Source organism: Periplaneta americana, chromosome 17 (assembly GCF_040183065.1).
Source record: "Periplaneta americana isolate PAMFEO1 chromosome 17, P.americana_PAMFEO1_priV1, whole genome shotgun sequence".
In the NCBI taxonomy this organism is placed as follows: Eukaryota; Metazoa; Arthropoda; class Insecta; order Blattodea; family Blattidae; genus Periplaneta; species Periplaneta americana.
The window spans coordinates 112,956,751-112,976,909 of NC_091133.1; the positions used below are offsets into that span (position 1 = coordinate 112,956,751).

Consider the following 20,159-nt stretch of genomic DNA (forward strand, 5'->3'; position numbering starts at 1 on the left):
CTCGTCCATGGACTGATATCTCCTTCCTTTCAGCAGCGATTTTAACTTTGAGAAAGGCCAGAAGTCACAGGAAGTCAAATCTGTGCTGTATGGCTTGGGTAATGCGATGCTTTACCAAAGAATCATGCATGAGATATGAAGAATAGATGCATTGTCATGATGAAGCTGTCAGTCATCACTAGGGAGCGGATTTTTATGTGCTAAAAGATTTAAATATATTTATTTTTTATGTGCTAAAAAGTACGAAAATATTTGCTAAAAATAAAATTTTTTTTTTTTTTAATATGACAAAAATACCTTACTTAGCTTGGAAAAGAAATGTTACTAGGTACTCACCAGTAATGCTAGTAGTTGGCCGAGAATTGCAGTGAACAACAAAGGTCATCTCCAAGTTCTCCATCACAAATGCATGCCGATTATCTCTGAACAACGGCTTGTACTGTGAAAACGATCTTTCCACATCACAGGACGTCAGACATGCATATTTAAAGAGAGAAATGTCACAAACACAAACACCGTCAATTTCACCTACAGGCACATCCTCCAATACTTGAGCAACTTTACACATTTTTTATATCCACTGTTTTTCCCTAACACATTCTGGAATTTGTCCCTTAGTAATTGTGCTTCTGAACCTGGTAGCGAGTCTAGTTTAATTTCCATGGCACGCACCTCCCTGTTTCAGACAAGAGGTTTTTGAATGTTTCGAGTTTTTTTATGATGTCACACAAAAAGCTTAGACTTGCTAATAGGAAAGCCAAATCGTTTTTTAAACAACCATCTTTCAGTATATCTTGAAGGATTCGATTGACGAAGCCTGATAACAGGAAATCACAAGAAGATATATTGCCTTACTTAATAGACATAAGCGAGAGGCGAGAGATTTGTTTAAATTAAATAATGTTCATACCCTAGCTCTTATCTGTTGTGTTTCACAAACAAAGCATGGAATGAAATCATCTTCAGTAACAATAAACATTCCTAATTATGTGTTGCAAGATCTCTCCTCCTCCTCTCTAATAATAACACTGATATGCTGCCTAGCAGTTCTCAGAACTTGAGGCGATACTATTACAAAAGTAGATCACGGATACACCACACAGCGCTTAGAAACACGAAGCAACCAAGAATTCTTAAAAAAAGATAATGTACTTCTGAGTCATATAATTGATTTAGTTTTAAAATATTTAAAACTTCTAAAAAAAATTAAGTAAAAAATCTCCAAGATTTATGTGTTTATAATAGATTTCCTGAAAATATGTATTTACATAATTTATTTGTGAAAATATGTGTTTTTATGTGAAATAAAATTCTGGTTTTAAACTTGAAACTTCATGTTCGGAATTTTTAACTTTGTTAATTGTGTTTTATCACACGCAAAAAGAATATTTAATTACATAGGAATCCGCTCCTTAGTCATCACTAGACTTTGAAGTTGAGGCACATTTACTCTGAAGTTAAGTACACACAGAATAATATAGTGTTTATGAAGCAGCTTTCAAGGTAGTCCTTTCCCCTCATCATGTTAGTTAGATGGAGCAATACAGGCCGAGCAGGAAAAAACTTAAATGTTCGCCTGAAGGACAAACGTAAATATTATGTTGGTTGAAATACATCGCATTTTTGTCTCTAGGTTGTAGAAACGTAATATTATTCTTAGGCCTATAAATAGAAGAATAGAATGCAGAAGTTATACGATTGAAAATGGTAATTCTTAATGTATTCATCTCAGGTATTTGGTTCTCAAGCAAAAGAACTTATTTAAGTCTTTATTGCTATATGAGAAGAATGAGTGTAAATAGTAAAATTGTATGTACAATGTACGTATTGTATGTGAGGGTAATGAAATACAACACTATAAAATTGTTTTCTACTTTTCTTTTATATTATTAACACATTCATCCATTCATAATTTTCTTCCAAAGGCCAGATCCTTCACAGCAAACCCAGCATTCTACATCTTCCCTATTTTCCGTATTCCTCTTAGTCCCCTCATAAAAAAGTATATTTTATAAAAAAAAAAAAGCCACCCTAAATAAGGGTTCGAATAGATCGGCCTACTAATCAATTCATAAAGAATAATCATGAAAACCAAGTGTGTGACAATTTGAAAGGAAAAAGAAAACATTAGGATAAATGATATGAAAACATAGGAAATCATTTACAATAAAAGTTTGTTGGATACAAATGATTACTAATTATAGCTAAGGATGATTTTAACACATGAGATCCTATGGCATCAATCGTTGCATCAGAAATTTTAAATTGTTTAAGTTGATTTAAAGTTTCTCGTGGGCTCGTGCCACGGGCACCGAACATGAGCCCAAAAACTGTCCAATGTGTGATGTGGTATTGTGCTCCAAGATGCTGACAACAAGGCTCATATATGACTTGTTTTTCACGACACACCTCTTGTGGCTGTTGCTCGTGCATATCGAAACGGATTGTGGGGTCAAGAATGACACCCTTATCTTTCTGCCGATCAGTTATGATGATATCAGCACGTCTAGTAGAGCCATCGGAAGAGATGCAACCAACCTCCTCATAAACCAGTGTATACCTGTGGGCAAAAAGGTTGTAACCTGCATTTTTTCTCAAAGGCATGTTTCCATGCAGAAAAGTTGTAGAATTCTTGAGGGGTGTATATATGAAGTTAATATTAGCTAACCTGATGTTTGTTTATATTTGAAATTATATTGTGTGAGAGCAAGAAGGTTATAACCATTTAGTAGTAATGGCTGACACTGCATGCTTGAAAGTTAGTCCAAAGCTTTGTGATGACAGAAATAAAGGTAAAAAGCGAAAAGTTAATATGTTAGAGTGGAAGAGGAATCAGAAATACAACACCCCCCCCCCCCTCACCTGGGAGGACACCCGAGGATTGTCCCTGTCATGACGGCCTCCTAACTGGTGTCACCTCTGTTTGCAGGACCGTACTTGTTTTGTCCACTCTTTCAAAAATGTCATTCCAAAAAATTGTGAGGAAGATCGTTTCTGGGTTCTCCATTTTCTCACTCATCCTTCTGTCTCTTGCCTTGTGTTCACTTCTGTGCTCTACTCAGAACATTACACTTCATTTCTGCTGAAAAGATTGTTTACGAATTTCACTAACACGTAATAAATGTACAGTTTCTTTTTCCTCACTTCATTTTCTTACACTTTCTTTAACCCTTCACCACACATATAGAATTCTCGGAACAAAATCTGCTTCCGATAATGCAAATGTACACTGTCTGCATTATTGTTGTACCCAAGCGTTAATTGCCTCCTATGAATCCGTTACAACATTCTGCTTCCATGATATTGCAAACAATAAAAACAGCAACATTTCTCTCGTGGATGCACAGATGCTAATTCTCTATTCCAAGTCGTAATTTTTTTTTCCTTCTACCGAGTTAGAGATTTTAATGTTGAAACAAAGCTAGGAAAATTATTATTACATTTTGATCTGTGCATAGATTTTCATGGTGTCCTTGGACAACTGTTCAATGTGCTCATTCATTAAAATGGCACTGATTTTGGTGAAATTCATCTGCAACTAAGCATATGTTTGTTTTACAAAGAAAGTCCTAAGAATAATGATGGGTGTGCATAAAACGATACACCATCTTTACTGATAAGGTAAAAGGATTGAGAAATTCTGAGGTAAATTTGTGAGTACCGGTAGATTCTTTCCCTGAATGATGTTTTATGTTAAAACCAATACACATTTAGTCCTAATCAAAACATACTGTACAGTACATAATTTTAATACAGGATCTTCATCTACTGTCTATTAGTCTGTTACCGGTATATAAAAAAAAAACCATTTCTCATGTATTACTGTCTTCAATGCATTGCCTTATTGTCTTAAAGCTTTGAAGAGCAGAATTAACAAATTGTCTTTATATTCATACCTTCTACTTAACTAATTAATTGTTTATGCTTGTAAATTGAATTCATCTGCTTACTGTGGAATGTAATTTTTGTATAACTCTTGACTTGTTCCACATCTCAAAGCTGTAAATGTTGATGTAAGATCAATGGAATATATTAAATTTAATTAAAAATGCATAAAAAATAGGTCCCATATTCAATAAAATCGAACCTGTAAACATTTCCAATCTTGAAATAGAGTAGCATTATCTCTTAAAATTAAAATATTTTATGAAATCATGAGTAGGCCTTGATGGCTTTACCAGCTTTACTGTAGGGATGTGAAAACTGGGTTTTAAGGAAGAAAGACAAGAGAAGAATATTGAGGCTGTTGAAATTAAATTTTTGAGGTTTGTAGCTGGGTATACGCTACTTGATAAAAAGAGAAGTGAAGACATTAGATCCGAATTAAAAATGCACAATATTATAGATATAATAAGAAGACATCAAAACAGTTGAGGGAGCATATACAGCTCATGCCAGAAACATCAATTACCAGAACAATATACAATCACGATCCTTGTGGGAGAAGAAACCCAGGAAGACCCACAAAAGATGGCGGGACCAGTTTTGATTGGAGTGGAATGGATCTTATGGTCCATACCGTAATGCAGATGATGATGATGATGATGATTAGGCCTAACCGTGAAATGAGTGGGCCCGGGTTCAAATCCTAGTTGGGACAAATTACCTGGTTGAAGTTTTCCCTTGACCAACTGAAGCAGAATTGCTGGGTAACTTTCGGGTTGGACCTCGAATTCATTTCCCCCATCATTAATTCACATATCACCATCATCCATACAAGTGATATTCAAGATGTTAACAACCAGTTCTCTCAAATGTACCTATGTTAAAAATATATGGTATATGTCCGTGGTAATTGCAAATACTACCTAAAATAATTTTTAACAACTGGTTTGTCCGAACTGGCCAAATATCACCACTGATCCAAGCATGTCCATTCGACTATCCAATCATTTACAGAACAGGAGTGGTAAGCCAATAAGCCTCAGGCTGTAGTGTAAGCCTTTGGGTCCCTCCTCTATACAAGAGAGAGAGAGAGAGAGAGGTTTTTAATAAAACATATATTTTTCAAAATTTTCTTTTGCGTTTTGACCATTATTCGACGAATGTTGATGTCAGTGAGACTTTTTTTGGAACAATATGTTTATTAATAGTTTCACATATTCAGGCAAATCTACTTCTCGCTTTATTATATCTGAGAAAAATCTTAGTTCTTTTATAATGAATTTCTCCACTTGTCCCTAACGTTATGCCCAACACTTCGTGGAACATGTTTCATTCTCATTTCTTCACAGCAGCAAGTTGTCTTCGGTCGTATTGGGAATACCATCCAAGGTTTACAGCTTGAAGCCTAGCTCAGGGCGAGGGATTTTAAAGGACGTTAGAATTCATAGCTTCTTCCAGGATGGAAGTAAAACTTAGAAGTCCGTGCGTACAGATCAGATACACTCGTGCCATAGATTTATATTTCGCGGTATCTTGGGATATGTAAGTTGCTACGACTTTGATATTGGCAGTGCCACTATATTTTTGTTTACAGATTAAAAAAGCAGACTAGCCGAACTGAAAAAGAAATCCTTCAGTGACAGAACGAGAAAAACAATTAAATTCGTGGAAAACCTAAAAGCATGTATATTTACTTAATAATATGAAAGAATTTTTAACACTAATTAACAAAGGGATTTTCATAATTTCTTCAAGAATATTTGTTTATTGTGTTTGGTCACACTGGTTGAGAAGTGTAAAGGGAAATTTGTTTTATCATGGAACACCTGTAAGAATAGAATTCTGAAATGTCAAAACTGTAATTGATCTGAAAGAAGAAGGAGGCTTAGGTATTTGGAGTTTCGTTGTGACTTTGCAAAGCTTGAATTATACTGTAAAGCATTTAGACAAGTGAAACATATTTCGTAAAACATATACTGCAAAGTTTGTTGGTATAATGGTAAATTTTTAGGCAGTTTGAACTGTATGTAAAAGTGTAAATGTAATAACCTTTTGTTGAGATTTAATTAATTATTGACTCTTAAACTATGGACCCTGAACAGTAATTCTATTTAAACTGAAGGTAAATTTACGTACAGTTAATATTTCATTCCGAGAATCATCGTGAAAAGGAAGGAAACATTTAACAGGAATTAAAAATGGTAAGAGAATGATATTTTCATTACTATTGTACCTGTTAATTTACAACACTGGATTTAGTTTAATCTGGGAAGATAAACATTACTATTATTATTTTTATTACAGTCGGAAACACAATTTCGTCAGCCTGCACTGCCAGAAATCTTAATATGGCTTTTAAACCGTGCTGTTCTCCTATGTAAGTATAAAAATCAATGAACAAATAGTTACAGGTAACATTTATGTTAATGCAATGACATAACCAAAAAGTTATATTGATTTTGAGATGATTTGTCATCTGTTGTAACATAAGTGTTGGTAGCAGATAACGTTTAATGTTATTGCAGTATTTCTGGCAAAAATGGGAGTAATATGCAGAGGACACTTATTCAATATAGGCCTAGGTCGTGGAAATCTAATAGTTTACTGCTACTAGAACTTGTCTATGGTTTAGCCCACTATTTCACTGAATCATTCACACTACAGGAAGTAAATAAACTTGGGATGTGTAATTATCGAGTTCGGGAGTCGAAAGAGGACAATGCAACAACAAAATACAGTTTGCCTCAAACTTCGCAATGTTGACGATAGATTTCAACTGCTTCAGATTTGTAAGATCAATATCAACTAGGAGGATATATCTAAAATAAAACAATTTCTACAAACGTTCTAGATGAAAGTTTAGGAGAACTTCATGCCTAACTTTGACCAGTGAAGAAAGAACCCTTCTTGAAATGTATTTACTTTCCTGTTTTTTTTATCTGTTGCAGGGCAGCAAGTTGTGATGATAGCTCAACAAATAATGGCAGAGCTGCACATATATGACTTTATGGACATGGCTGCGGTGTACATGGTGCAACACCCTGTTATGGCACTCTTCTTATTAGCTATGGCTTTGTGTTGCGGGATTCCAATATTGATGTTTGTCGTGTTTGCTGTTATTTCAGTGATACTCACATTTACAGGATTCATCGTTATTGAAGGTTAGTAACACCAGTGCTACAAATATTACCTGTCAGTCGAGGTTTTTCATACCACAGTTGATGTTTATGTTGCTTGGCGAAAGATAGCCCATTCACATATCATGAAGACACTTGGGGGGCGTAGAGGTAGAGCCCCATGCTTTTTTGACCTCAGTGTTGTGGTCAGCACCATGCTCCGACTCCCTTTTACGCCCAGAAAAGACCCAGTACTGAATTTGATAGTAGGCTGAGTGAACCACAGGGCCATTCTGGAAGTTTGGCACCACCTGGGATCGATCTCTGCAACAGTAAATTTTGTGCTAAGTGAAAAGTATGCCAGCTATGAAGATTTGCCTAACATAGAAATAAAGCAAGTTAAAGAAGCAAGTTTGCAAAATTTTGGCAAAATTCATCAGTAAGTTTCTGTGTTATGGGAACAGTCTGTTAATAAAATGTAACTCTCAGAAAATGAAGCTCAAGGGTTAGGGTTAGTGCCTATAAATAAGAATGCCATGATACCATGACATTTAAAAATAATTTTGGGGCACTTTCTGATAGACTTTCGAAATAAAATTTTGGCAGCCTAATCTTTGATCATCAGAGATTAAAATATAAACAAAATAAAACATCGAATTTTTTTTTTTTTTTTTTTTTTTTTTACCATTTTCGGAAAATGAATCATAAAATTCACACCTGTGGAGTAACGGTCAGCGCATCTGGCCGCGAAACCAGGTGGCCCGGGATCGAATCCCGGTCGGGGCAAGTTACCTGGTTGAGGTTTTTTCCGGGGTTTTCCCTCAACCCAATATGAGCAAATGCTGGATAACTTTCGGTGCTGGACCCCGGACTCATTTCACTGGCATTATCACCTTCATTTCTGTAACATTTTTCCTTTGTCAGAAGAGAGCCAATTGTTGATCCATAGGCTTGTAAAATGAGACTTTACTGAAGCAAAAGCATTGGATAGAGATATCACTTGAAGAGGTCTCGGTTGCAAATACGTTGCCTGTTTTGCAATATTATCGACTTTCTCATTTCCAGGTATACCACAATGACTAGGTATCCATTGAAATGTTATTTCCTTTTGGAATTCTTGTAGTTTACTTAGTTGTTTCTGAATTGGAATAATTCTATACATAGAATTATTCCAATTCAGAAACAACTAATGTGCATATCTATGGTCAAGAACAGCGAAAGACCGACAACAATGGAAACTAATCACAAAGTGACTTGCAACCTAAACAGTGGACCCTTCAGATATGACATTACAAAAGTGACCATCATTCCCGGAGTAGCTAACTGGGAACTGTTTGACAAGCCACCCTGCATAGTCAGGAGGCCCTTGCCCTTCATGGGATTTCGTGGCTAATTCTAATTCTAATGTGCATATAGGTTTGGTACATATTTAATTATATTAAATATAGCCCCCTTGGAGTCGGTAAGTTAAAAATGACCTGGAAATGTACAAAAACTTGCCCAGACATGTTCAAACATTTTTAACAAGAGCCAGAACAGGTCACATTGTCACACAATTGTACCTACACCGATTTCACATTTCTGATAATCCTACTTGCCTATGGTGTAATAATCATGATGAAGATCTGGAACACATTCTTCTATACTGTCCATCCATAAACCACAAAAGAAGCAAATTAAAATCATCAGTACCAGTTGCAGAAGACACAGCCCTGCAGTATATATTGACTACACCCCAACTCTGGCTACTAGCAACAGGCATCTGTAATGACTACCGATCAAAATGTCCCTCATTTCTTGTGAAAAACAACAACTGAATAGACTACAGTGGACTTTATGTTGTCAGCAAACAGCTGGATACATTAAGAAGATTGATCACCTTCATTTAATTCAGATGCTAAATAACCTGAGATGTTGATACAGCGTCGTAAAATAACCCAATAAAATAAAAAAAAATAAATAAAATAAAATTGTAACGTGAGATCATGGTATTTAATAATTACTTTGAGGCACTTCCTGATGGAATTTCGAAATAAAATCTTGGCAACGTAATGTTGGAAGTCACTTATTGTTTGTGTTTGTTTTGTAGGCACAATCTTAACAATTGGCTCAGTTGTGCTGTGTGGATTCTTGCTGGGCATGGTGGTCGTCATGATTGCGCTGGCAGCTACCATAGGAGTGGCGTACTTCGGCTTCATGGAAGTGTACGGATTGCTGCAAAATAGCCCTGAGAGCAGTCCTGTCGCCCGCTACTTGTCAAGCCACCTAACCAGACTGGACTCGCGGAATCATCAAACACCTTCCAACCAGCAACTTCTTGACAATATCCACGAAGATTAAACTATGATCTGCAAGTTTATTATGTAATTATTGTTAATATAGTTCATTCGTACGCAGTTTTCACTAGTTGTAAAAGGTTTGCATTTACTGAGGAATTATCCTGTTAGAATTACTTGCTTCAGCTAATCGTGATCTAGCATCTGAAAAGATTGGTAAGTTGCGACTTGATCGCAAGTCACACAGCTCAGAGGACATAATGTTCCCACACATTATTTACGGTAACTTTGTGTTAAATTCCTCAAAGTATAGGCAGCACAGTATGTTATAATTCTACACTGATATTGTAACTGTTATTTCGTGTTTTAGATGTTGATTGTTTGGGTATTAAAATCAGAATTAAAAAATTTGACAGTGTTGGTCGTTGTACAGACGTTTCATTATATCTCTGCCAGTTATTGAGTGTTCAAATTTCAAGTGACTTATCTTAGTTGTGGGCGTCAGCTTATTAAAAAGCATTACAATATTTTGCAGTCTCTTTTCCCCCTCATCACAGAGGCAAGAGATAAAAAAATATAAGATCTGTTTTCATTTATTAGAGTCAAATCTTTGCTTTTCGATTCTGTCTTCAACATAGTGTTAGTGATAATGAGAAGAGTTACCAGAATAAAAAAAAAAATTCTTTTGCAGCCATTTCATTTTGTCACAGATGTTACGTTTCATACTATTTTTTAGCCCTTTTCTTTTATTAAAATTTAAAGATATTATGTAAACATTTCTTATTTTAGATGAATTATAACATAACCATCTTAAATTAACAAGCCATGGTCATAAGTCAAGTACCCACTATCCGTAAAAAAAAAAAAAAAAAAAAATTATTAACCATGTTTAAGGGAAGACTCCACTGAAAATCATGAAAATTTTTCCAAATTTTTTTTAGCTATTTCACTTATTCAGAATTTATATTTTCATACCCCAAATGGATTCAGCTCAATTCTGATTACAAATACTCGTATGTTTACACTTTTTAAATTAAGGCTGGAAGGGGGCGTGGAATTTAAAGAGCTGTCAAAAATGTTTTTTCATCGAAGAATTCTTTTTTAAAAATTCTGATTACAAATCTAGTAACTTTTTGTTGGCTCTCTGAAGTTACTAGATGCTGCTAGTTTATTTTATTAATATTTTTCTTAAGAAAAGCATTTCTCACAAAATAAATGCATAGAAACATGCAGCTACCTTATAAATACTTGCAGTAAAAATTTCATCCAGATTTATTAATATTTGGCATAAGAAAGTTGGTGTTGAATCAACAAAAATGAACACAAAAAAATAGATTTGAAAATAAAATTAATATTTATGTAAATTAATATTCTCCTCCGCTACATTCATCTAGTAACTTCAGGGAGCCAACAAAAAGTTACTAGATTTGTAATCAGAAATTTTAAAAAAGAATTCTTCGATGAAAAACAATTTTGACAGCTCTTTAAATTCCACGCCCCCTTCCAGCCTTAATTTAAAAAGTGTAAACATACGAGTATTTGTAATCAGAATTGAGCTGAATCCATTTGGGGTATGAAAATATAAATTCTGAATAAGTGAAATAGCTAAAAAAATTTGGAAAAATTTTCATGATTTTCAGTGGAGTCTTCCCTTAATTAATAAAATCTTATTTATTGCAAATTATTCAAGATATAAACCAAGAAAAGTCATACGTAAAGTAAAATGTTTTCGTAATTTTGTAATACATCTTTCTTCTTCCAGTCTAATCTTTTCGAGGTACTGCATGAATCCATGCTTCTCTTCTGTTTTCATCTTTGGGGAACGAAAACGTTGTTACATGTATGCCTGATTTTAATGTACTATCATATCACTCCTTGTATACTTTGTCACCTGGTACAGTGTAAGAGAAGGCCTTATGGTCTTAACTCTGCCAGTATAAATAAATAAAATTATTATTATTATTATTATTATTATTATTATTATTATTATTATTATTATTATTATTATTATTAGTTAGTCTTGCATTCGGGAACATAGCATTGTCTAGGGATCTAAAATATAATTACAGTAGAACTTGGTTATAACGACATCCAAGGGACCTTAAACATTATGTTGTTATAAATGAGTGTAGTAGTAACCGAGATTCACTTTATCAATCTAGGGAGGTGGAAAATGAAAAATAACAAACTTAATTAGACTTATTTTAGATTTATGTATTGACTTTTAAGCCTACAATGAACATAGTAAAATACACATAGGCCTACAATTATAAATACAGTATTCTGTATTAAAACAGTTTGTTCAGTACTCACCAAACTACTTTACATAGAAGTGAAGTAATCAGTCATTTTACTCTGTTGTCTTCTACTTGCCCAATACACACTTCTTAGGGCTAAATTACATTCTATGTTCATAATTTCAGTTGCAATTTCACTGCTCCCTTCCCTAGCTTCATAGGACATGTTCATAATTCTAATGACTTCTAAAGCATCACTCACTTCTTTTAGTGGCCATGCTGCATTAAAATGCGTGCACTTAGTGAAAACTTACTGTCGAAACTGACCTAATACCGCATGAATTCGGGCAGGTTACAATGGGGTGGGGAATCCACTTGCATTCCAGAGGTCTATGACAGAAGGAGACTGTAAAGAATTTGTCAGGGTCAGATTTCAACAAAATATTTCTTAAAATACTTTGGTTCTCAGAAAATCTTATTCCAAACTGAAAATGACGTTATATGCGAGGTAGACGCATATGCGTTTGTCGTATTAAGCAAGGTACTAAAGCATATGTCTTATGGGGAATTAGTTGGGACCACAGAATATTTGACGTTATAGGTGAGGTGTCGCACAAAACGAGGTCGCTATAACCAAGTTCTGCTGTAATTAAACTGTAACGATACAAATGTGTATGGCTAAAATGAAATGACAAAATTCGTAGATTAAATAAGTTAAGTAAATATAAAAAAGATTATAGTAATTCTTACTGTTATATTTTTCTCGTAGTACAGTAAAAAGACAGAAATAGCTGTTAAAAACAATATCCACCCTTAAAAAAAACTAAATATTAATTTAAGGTGAAGTCTGACTACGATTTTCGATCATTTAGTATTTAGTATTTATTTATTTAACCTGGTAGAGATAAGGCCGTCAGGCCTTCTCTGCCCCTCTACCAGGGAATTACAATCATTCTACCACACGGCTTTAAACTCCAACTTGGAGTCTAACTTGGTCCAACGTTGCCAATTCTAACAATAACATGACTTGTTAATTTAAGATGGCTATGATTAAAAGGATCTTCCTATAGAAATTAAAAGTTGCGTAAAATTGATTATTATTACAAAAAAATCGATAACAGATGTTACAAAATTTGTGAAGTCACATTAGAAGTTTTCATCAGAAACTGAAAAAGTTAGTTCTGTGCCTTAGCCAAAATGCACTTTATATCCATAGTACTTATCTGAAAACCATATAAATCTAGTCTCTACCAATTAATTCACAAAATCAGTATTAGAATTTTGTTCAAGCTCCTTTTTTTTCTTATCACTGGTGATACATTTGACTTACAGTGCCTTTCTCCCTCCCCCCTCCTCCCCCTCCTTTCAGTCTGTATGCAGTTGTGACTAACATGGAAAAATACTCATGTAAGCTATTACAATATTTATTAACCATAACCGCAACAGTGGTCTAGTGGCTAGAGCACTGGGCTTATAATCCTGTGGATCCAAGTTTGATCACTCTCATCTCATTATGGGTGTAGCATAGACTAGCCTCCTATGGCGCAATCTGGGTAACGACTCTGTCGGTAAATTGGTCTACATAACTGGCTTCATATGGGTTAATGATAAACAGTCAAGTACCCGTTATTGGTATATAATAATAATAATAATAATAATAATAAGAATATTTATTAATCATGTTAAATTAATAAAATCTTATTTGTTGTAAATTATTCAAAATATAAACAAGGAAGATTCATATTTCAAAATAAAATGTTATCATAATTTTGTAATAATACACTTTTTTTTTTTTTTTCCTTTCATGAGTACATCTAATGATCGTTTACGGTTTCATTCCATGCAGCTGGCGTCCAAAGATCTTTCTCCTCGTGGAAGATAATTTAGCATTCTAAGATCAAGAGTCCGTTTGGGTGTATGATTTTGAATGCTTTTTAATATTGGTTCATTTTTTAAATCTTCCAAAATTGTAGTCTGTAATTTTCTCCTCGTCTAATTTAGTATATTGTGCAGTTCTTCGTGAAAACTTTCACTGGCAGTGATCAGTGTTCATTACATTTCCACATGGTCTAAGCTTCAGTACCATACATGAAAATTGGTCTTGCTCATTGGTTTGTAAGCTTTAATTCTAGTATGTTTTTGAATAAGAGAGAATTTAAAAATATTACTAGCATTCGTTGTATAATAACAACTTCACTGTTGCTGATACAGTAAAATACCAGTACAACGAAATCCTACGAACTTCTGAAATTACTTCTTATAGTGAAATTTGTTATATCGAAATACATCATTTTTGTGAAGAAAAATACATTCTTGTTCACTTGCCTCTAATTATGCTGTAAATTTCGCGTATTTTACATGTAGATCTGGAAAAATGTCCTTAAAATAAAAAGTTGAATTTGCATTGCATTAAAAAAAATAAAAGAAAAGGCATACGAAAAGTACAAAATTCAAGTTTTAAATTCATTCATTCGTTCATTTATGCTTTTAAGGAACCTGGAGGTTCATTGCCGCCCTGACATAAGCCTGCCATTGATCCCTATCCTGAACAAGATTAATCCAGTCCTACCATCATATCCCACCTCCCTCAAATCAATTTTAATATTATCCTCCCATCTATATCTCGGCCTCCCCAAAGGTCTTATTCCCTCCGGCCTCCCAACTAACACTCTATATGCATTTCTGGATTCGCCAATACGTGCTACATACCCTCCCCATCTCAAACGTCTGGATTTAATGTTCCTAATTACGTCAGGTGAAGAATAAAATGCATGCAGTTCTGTGTTGTGTAACTTTCTCCATTCTCCTGTAACTTCATCCCTCTTAGCCCCAAATATTTTCCTAAGCATCTTATTCTCAAACACCTCTGTTCCTCTCTCAAAGTGAGAGTCCAAGTTTCACAACCATACAGAAGAACCGGTACAGTAGAACCTCTATTATCCGTGGTAATGAAGGGGGTGGAGTGAACGGTTAATCGAAAAAATCGGATAATCCGTACCATAAAAAGTTTTCATAATCTAAGTACATAATATTTTCGTAATTTTCTCCATGGTCTATTCTTTTAACACGCTAGATAGTGGATCAGAAGTTCACTAATTTAAGACTGATTTTTTAAAATTCATGTTCGATTTTCCAATAAGTCAGTTATTAAAACATTTATTGTGCTTAAGTCTGGTTTTCAACGACGGGTTTTTAATGGCCAAGGAAGCTCCTTATGACGGCTGTCTTTTGAAAGATAGGAATGTTCTCATGTTGTAGACGTACAAATTTTATACAGTTTATATTTTGTTTTTCAGTAGCCTAAATTGCGCACAGTTGTAATTCCTATCGTATTGTGATGTGTGATGAACCACATTTTCTCTTTTCCCAAACCACTCAATTACTTGCAATTTTTTACGTTGTACAACATGTTTTCTTTTAACGCTTGTAGAAGACATTTTGCATAGAAATTACACAGTTAGAAGAGTAGGCCATAATGCGTAAGGGTAAAGGTTTGTAAAAAAACGCTCTGTAGAAAAATTCATACTAATATAATGTACAATACTCAATATTATTTTCTGCGAGAGAGAATGACAGTCGGATAATCCACCAATCGGTTAATAGGGTGATGGATAATCGGGGTTCTACTGTAATATAATTGTTTTATAAATTCTAACTTTCAGATTTTTTGAGAGCAGACTGGATGATAAAAGCTTCTCAACTGAATAATAACAGGCATTTCCCATACTTATTCTGTGTTTAATTTTCTCCCGAGTGTCATTTATATTCATATACAGTAAAATTAAATAATATGTCTAAAAAATTTTATCAGTATTTCTAGTTTACCTGGAATGGTTGCTTAGGATTTTGAAGAAAATACATGCTATCTACATCTATAAAGACGTTCTTGTTATTGTTTGTCTGTGATACTCATTCGTATTGAATGTTGATGAGCTGCATTATCTGTAAATAATGGATATATAGCTCTGAACGATTCTTTTGATTAAAGGATCAAAATGGTTATTTCTCAGAAATGATGGGACACTTTCATATACCGTATATAATACATAAATACCTCAGTTCACGTTTTGTGAAATGTAATTACAAATTAAAATGTTCCCTCAATAATTCTGATGAGATTTCTTATGTTAGTCACTTTTCCCTCCTCCTCTACATTTTAAATTTCTAATGTTTTAAACCAAATAAGGTAATCTCGTTTCATTGATATTATCATTTGTAGAGACGTCAACAAAAGAAGAGTTGCCCATTTGTTATTTTTAATCAATCATAGTTGTTGCATAAGAATGTATTCAGAATATTTCCACTTTCTTGTTATATTGTAAAAATGAAGATGTCAGTATTATATTGAACTTCGAGATTTTGGCATAAAGAAAACAATCAGCTTGAAATATTTGGAAGAGATGTGTTATAGGGGCCACCCATCACCACAGTGCACAAAAAAATGTCTGTGGAAGTAACAGTCGATTAGCATTTTTAGTAATCTATATTTGATAGGCTGTAATAAGCTGAAAATGTTCCACAAATAAAAGAAATATAATTTTCCCACACTGTATTTCTAGTCCAGGAAAAATACTTGTCTTTTACGAAAACTAGTATTTGCCCTCGACCAAAAGTGCAATATGGCGTTGCTACGAAAATTGTCATTCCCCTCTTACTTTGAAAATTCTGACCACACAGGATTTTCTTGAGGTGTAAGAAAAGATGGTAATCACTGGGAGCGAGACCCAGGCTGTATGGTGTATGTTGAAACACCTCCCAGTGGAATTTCTGCAAAAGATCTGTTGTGTGCCAAGCTGTATGTGGAAGAGTGATTACCATCACAGACTGCTGTTGCACACTGGTTTCGATCCCAGGGACAGGGGTACAAAAGTTGATCCCACTGTATGATAAATGCCTCAATTCTGGTGGAGAATATGTTTAAAAATAACTAAAAAATTGCTGTATCTGTTCCATGAAATTGTGTTTTCTGTCTCTAAACGGCCCCAGGGAAACTGACTTTCTGGACGCACCTCGTATTTTATATCGATAGTAACATTCATGCAATCCAACCAATCAGAATGGTGGTCCCTATAAGTTGTAATACATCTGTTCCAAATATTTTTAGTAAATAGGATAATTTTATTAATTTTGTTTTTGTTCTGTCACATTTTGTGTAAATAGAAGTGGCATGTAGTTGGAAAAGTGAGGATACTTTTATCAGAACATGAGTTAATGAAATATCACATTTCTTAAGGTGGTAATGCTGTTATAATGCCTAAGTTATTGAAAAGAGATTATTTAGTATTTATTGGTGTTCTGTTTCGTCTTGTTAAACTGTAAATATTCTTATCACTAGAAGAACTTAATAAAATGGAAATACAGAATTGTGAGATTCTTAAAAAAATTGACATTTTCATTATACCATGCACTCCTAGTTATGATGTATAGTCCCACAGTTCAATTAATACTCAGGTGGTATCAAAGAGAATGCTTTCCTTTGAAGAGATAAGATTTATTGATTAGGTCTTCTCAGTTGTCGCTCCAATGACATGACAAGGAGGGGTAACATAATATGTCTACCAATGATGCGTTAGCATTTTTAATTGATGTCCCTTCATCTCCATATCATCACATTGTCATATCTCGTGTTGATTGATAACGACAAAAAAGATTATTCATTATTCTATATACACTTTTAAGATTTACATATCACTGATTAAATTTTAACTTCTTTACTGTGTTAATTTTTTAGAAATTACCTGGCTGACTAGTTTCGAAGTGTTGTTCTTCATTGTCCAAATCCTAGTGAAGGTTTCGCAATAGATTATTACTATTTAATATTTGCTACTTATAATGAAACTAACGTCTGTTTACTATTATTATTATTATTATTATTATTATTATTATTATTATTATTATTATCATTATCATTATCATTATTAATTTATTTCAATAGAATGTAAAACCTTTAATGGCTAAATCCTATTACATTTATATAATTTTCATTATATTGATATATTTTATATTTAGATCTTTAATTCCTATAGCATAATAATTTCAGTAAACTACTGTTAAATTAATTTTCATCATTTAACTAACTAGTTAACTTAATTATAATAATTTTTAGGTTGCATATAGATCATTTTAGATCGTAAATTAAGTTATTACTTTTTCACATAGACTTTATCTCTTAAATAGCTCTAATTAAATAAACTTCTACTAGTCATATGTATTATATGACTTATGGACTTAATTCTGCCAGCGAAAATAAAACATTCTACATTGTACATTTGTGTTCATATGCAAATTTTCTCGATAAAATTGGTACTGGTGCTTAGATATTGAAAATGCTCGTTGTAACGGAGTAAGTGACGATATGCTTGAAAATTACTTAATTTCCTTTGGATATTATAGATGCAGGGTAGATATGTTTCAGACAGTCTCTCATCTTCAGAGCCATATTTAGGGTTTCTTATGCCCTTACGCCTCTGAGAAAAACAATTGTCGCTCTCCCCCTGTCAAATAAAAGATATACCTGTATAGGATTTATTTAAGTTTTGACTTGTTGCACTTGCCTAAAAAATAATGCAATTTTTGCATAACTGAAATTATAAACATAAATAAGGAGGTCAGAATGGCAGTGGATTAAGTCACTTTTCAACAAAAATGAGTTGAAGGTCTATACAAGTTTTTGTCAAATTTTCAGAAATTTGCCGTCCCCTTAAAGTCCCCAGTTTGCCACCCCCTAAATATAGCCCTGCTCATTTCGCATCATTTCAGTTTCTTAATAATTAAAAAGGGCGATATTCAGTTCGTTGCCAACCATAGTTCGGTTATTCACATAATGGTTTCTCACGAAACTAAACTGTGTTCGATGTCCTTTTATGAAACTTTACCACATGTGCTTGGGAGTTGCCCACAGGGAGAAGTACTCAGAATAAAACGTCACAACATCATACGTTCTATGATCGCAGATGCACTTCGATCCAAAAATCTAGACGTTCACGAGGAAGTTCATTGTATTGCTGATGGTGGAAGCAATCGTAGGATCGATATCATAGCTATAAATAGGAATAAACAGACAGCCGAAATAATTGATCCTACCATCAGATTTGAAATCTCAGCCACTCAATCATCTGAAGTGAACGAAGAGAAAAAGAAAATCTACGAGCCCATGATTCAGTACCTATCAGCGAAATACAACATAGAAAAAATCACAGTTACCGGTCTCTTCTTCGGAGCGAGAGGCACCATCCCGAAAGCCTTTGTAAAGTGGAGGGAAAAATACAAGCTGACGAGAGATCTTCAAGATACCATCATCACCACCATAATAAAATTTTCTGTAGCGATATTTCGTCAGTATCTTTATGGTGTACATTCAATTTAAATTACACTTGGTTCTTTTTTTTTTTCTTATGTCTTATTCACTTTTGTCTGAAACCTGTTTATATAATTTTTCATTTTAAATTTTATTGTGAGCTAGTCTGTGTCACAGGGCAAACCCAAAATATTGGGTCAGACTACTAAATTAAAAATAATAAGATTTGTGGTGCAGGAAGTCTTGTGTGTCATTCTTAGTCCACTCTTGCTCCATTAGCGGCCTGTCTTCTCTCAGTAGCCTGGCAATTAAATAAACAAGTGCAAGTTAGGTCATTAAAGCAGCTAGGAAGAGTTGTATGTCATGTTTCTTAAAATAAGGTAAGACAGACATTGCGGAAAAGAGTAAAATAATCAAAACATTGACGTGTTGCAGCGTCTCGCATTTGAAATAACGTCAGACTGGACCTTGGTAAAATAGGGGAGCAGATTCTAGCTGTTGAAAATAGAGAAATGCCATGAAAACTTTCAGATGTTGTGGCCATGAATCTCCTGATGAAATAAATAAGTTCAGGCAATGTTTATAATGTCGAATGTTGTAAATTTCACTGGAGTTGGTTCCACACTTCATTCTAAAACAAATGTTGATACGTCTGTGAAAACATTGCAAGCGCTTGAATCATCATATTGGAATCTTTTCCTTCTTCCTGCATGTCTGTTTGTAAAGGCTCTTCTTACGATTTGCAGAGAAATTATTAAGGTATACACTGCTGCAAATAGTTATTTATGATAAAAGTGTTGAAGATGGCATGTTATTTCATGAGCAGAGAAGTTTGTAAAACGAGCTGCAGGCCGAGCGTGGTAAACCTACGAACAAAATAAAATAATTTAACATGTGTGTCGTGCACTATTTTTAGACATCCATTCGTCCATTCTGGTATAGAGGGAATTGCTCTGACTTCACCACTGTTATATTCCTGCTCACTGTAATGCTGAAAATTTTTCAACAGTAATCTCACTAGAGGGTTTGATTTATCTAGAGAAAATCAAAACTCGAGAGGGATTTAATTGACTATTACACGATTAGAAGAAAGTATATAAAGATTAGAAGTAACGAAGTACTCCAATACAATAAAAATATATTAATTGGCTTACGAAGATACAACTGTCAACATCACGCTAGATGGCAGTAGTGTTTTATGATTATGTTTTCTTGTTATCAGTTGTGCCAACTATGGAATCTTCATTGAACTCTGTGGACGGTTACTAGTCAAGAAAGCTTTGTTGATTCAGTTTAATTTTTATTAAAACATTTGCATTCCACTTCAATCATCCGGATCCCAGTAATC

General features: G+C 34.0%; 1 protein-coding gene across 1 annotated transcript; it reads left to right on the forward strand.

Moving 5' to 3' along the window:
* The first annotated feature begins 5,692 nt into the window (after nt 1–5,692).
* On the forward strand, nt 5,693–9,687 carry Ldaf1 (Lipid droplet assembly factor 1). Its single transcript, XM_069816337.1, has 4 exons — nt 5,693–6,086; nt 6,190–6,262; nt 6,834–7,046; nt 9,091–9,687. Exons 1-4 carry the CDS (start codon nt 6,084–6,086, stop codon nt 9,339–9,341), a joined length of 540 nt encoding a protein of 179 aa, XP_069672438.1. The 5' UTR covers nt 5,693–6,083; the 3' UTR covers nt 9,342–9,687.
* Nucleotides 9,688–20,159: the final 10,472 nt, after the last annotated feature.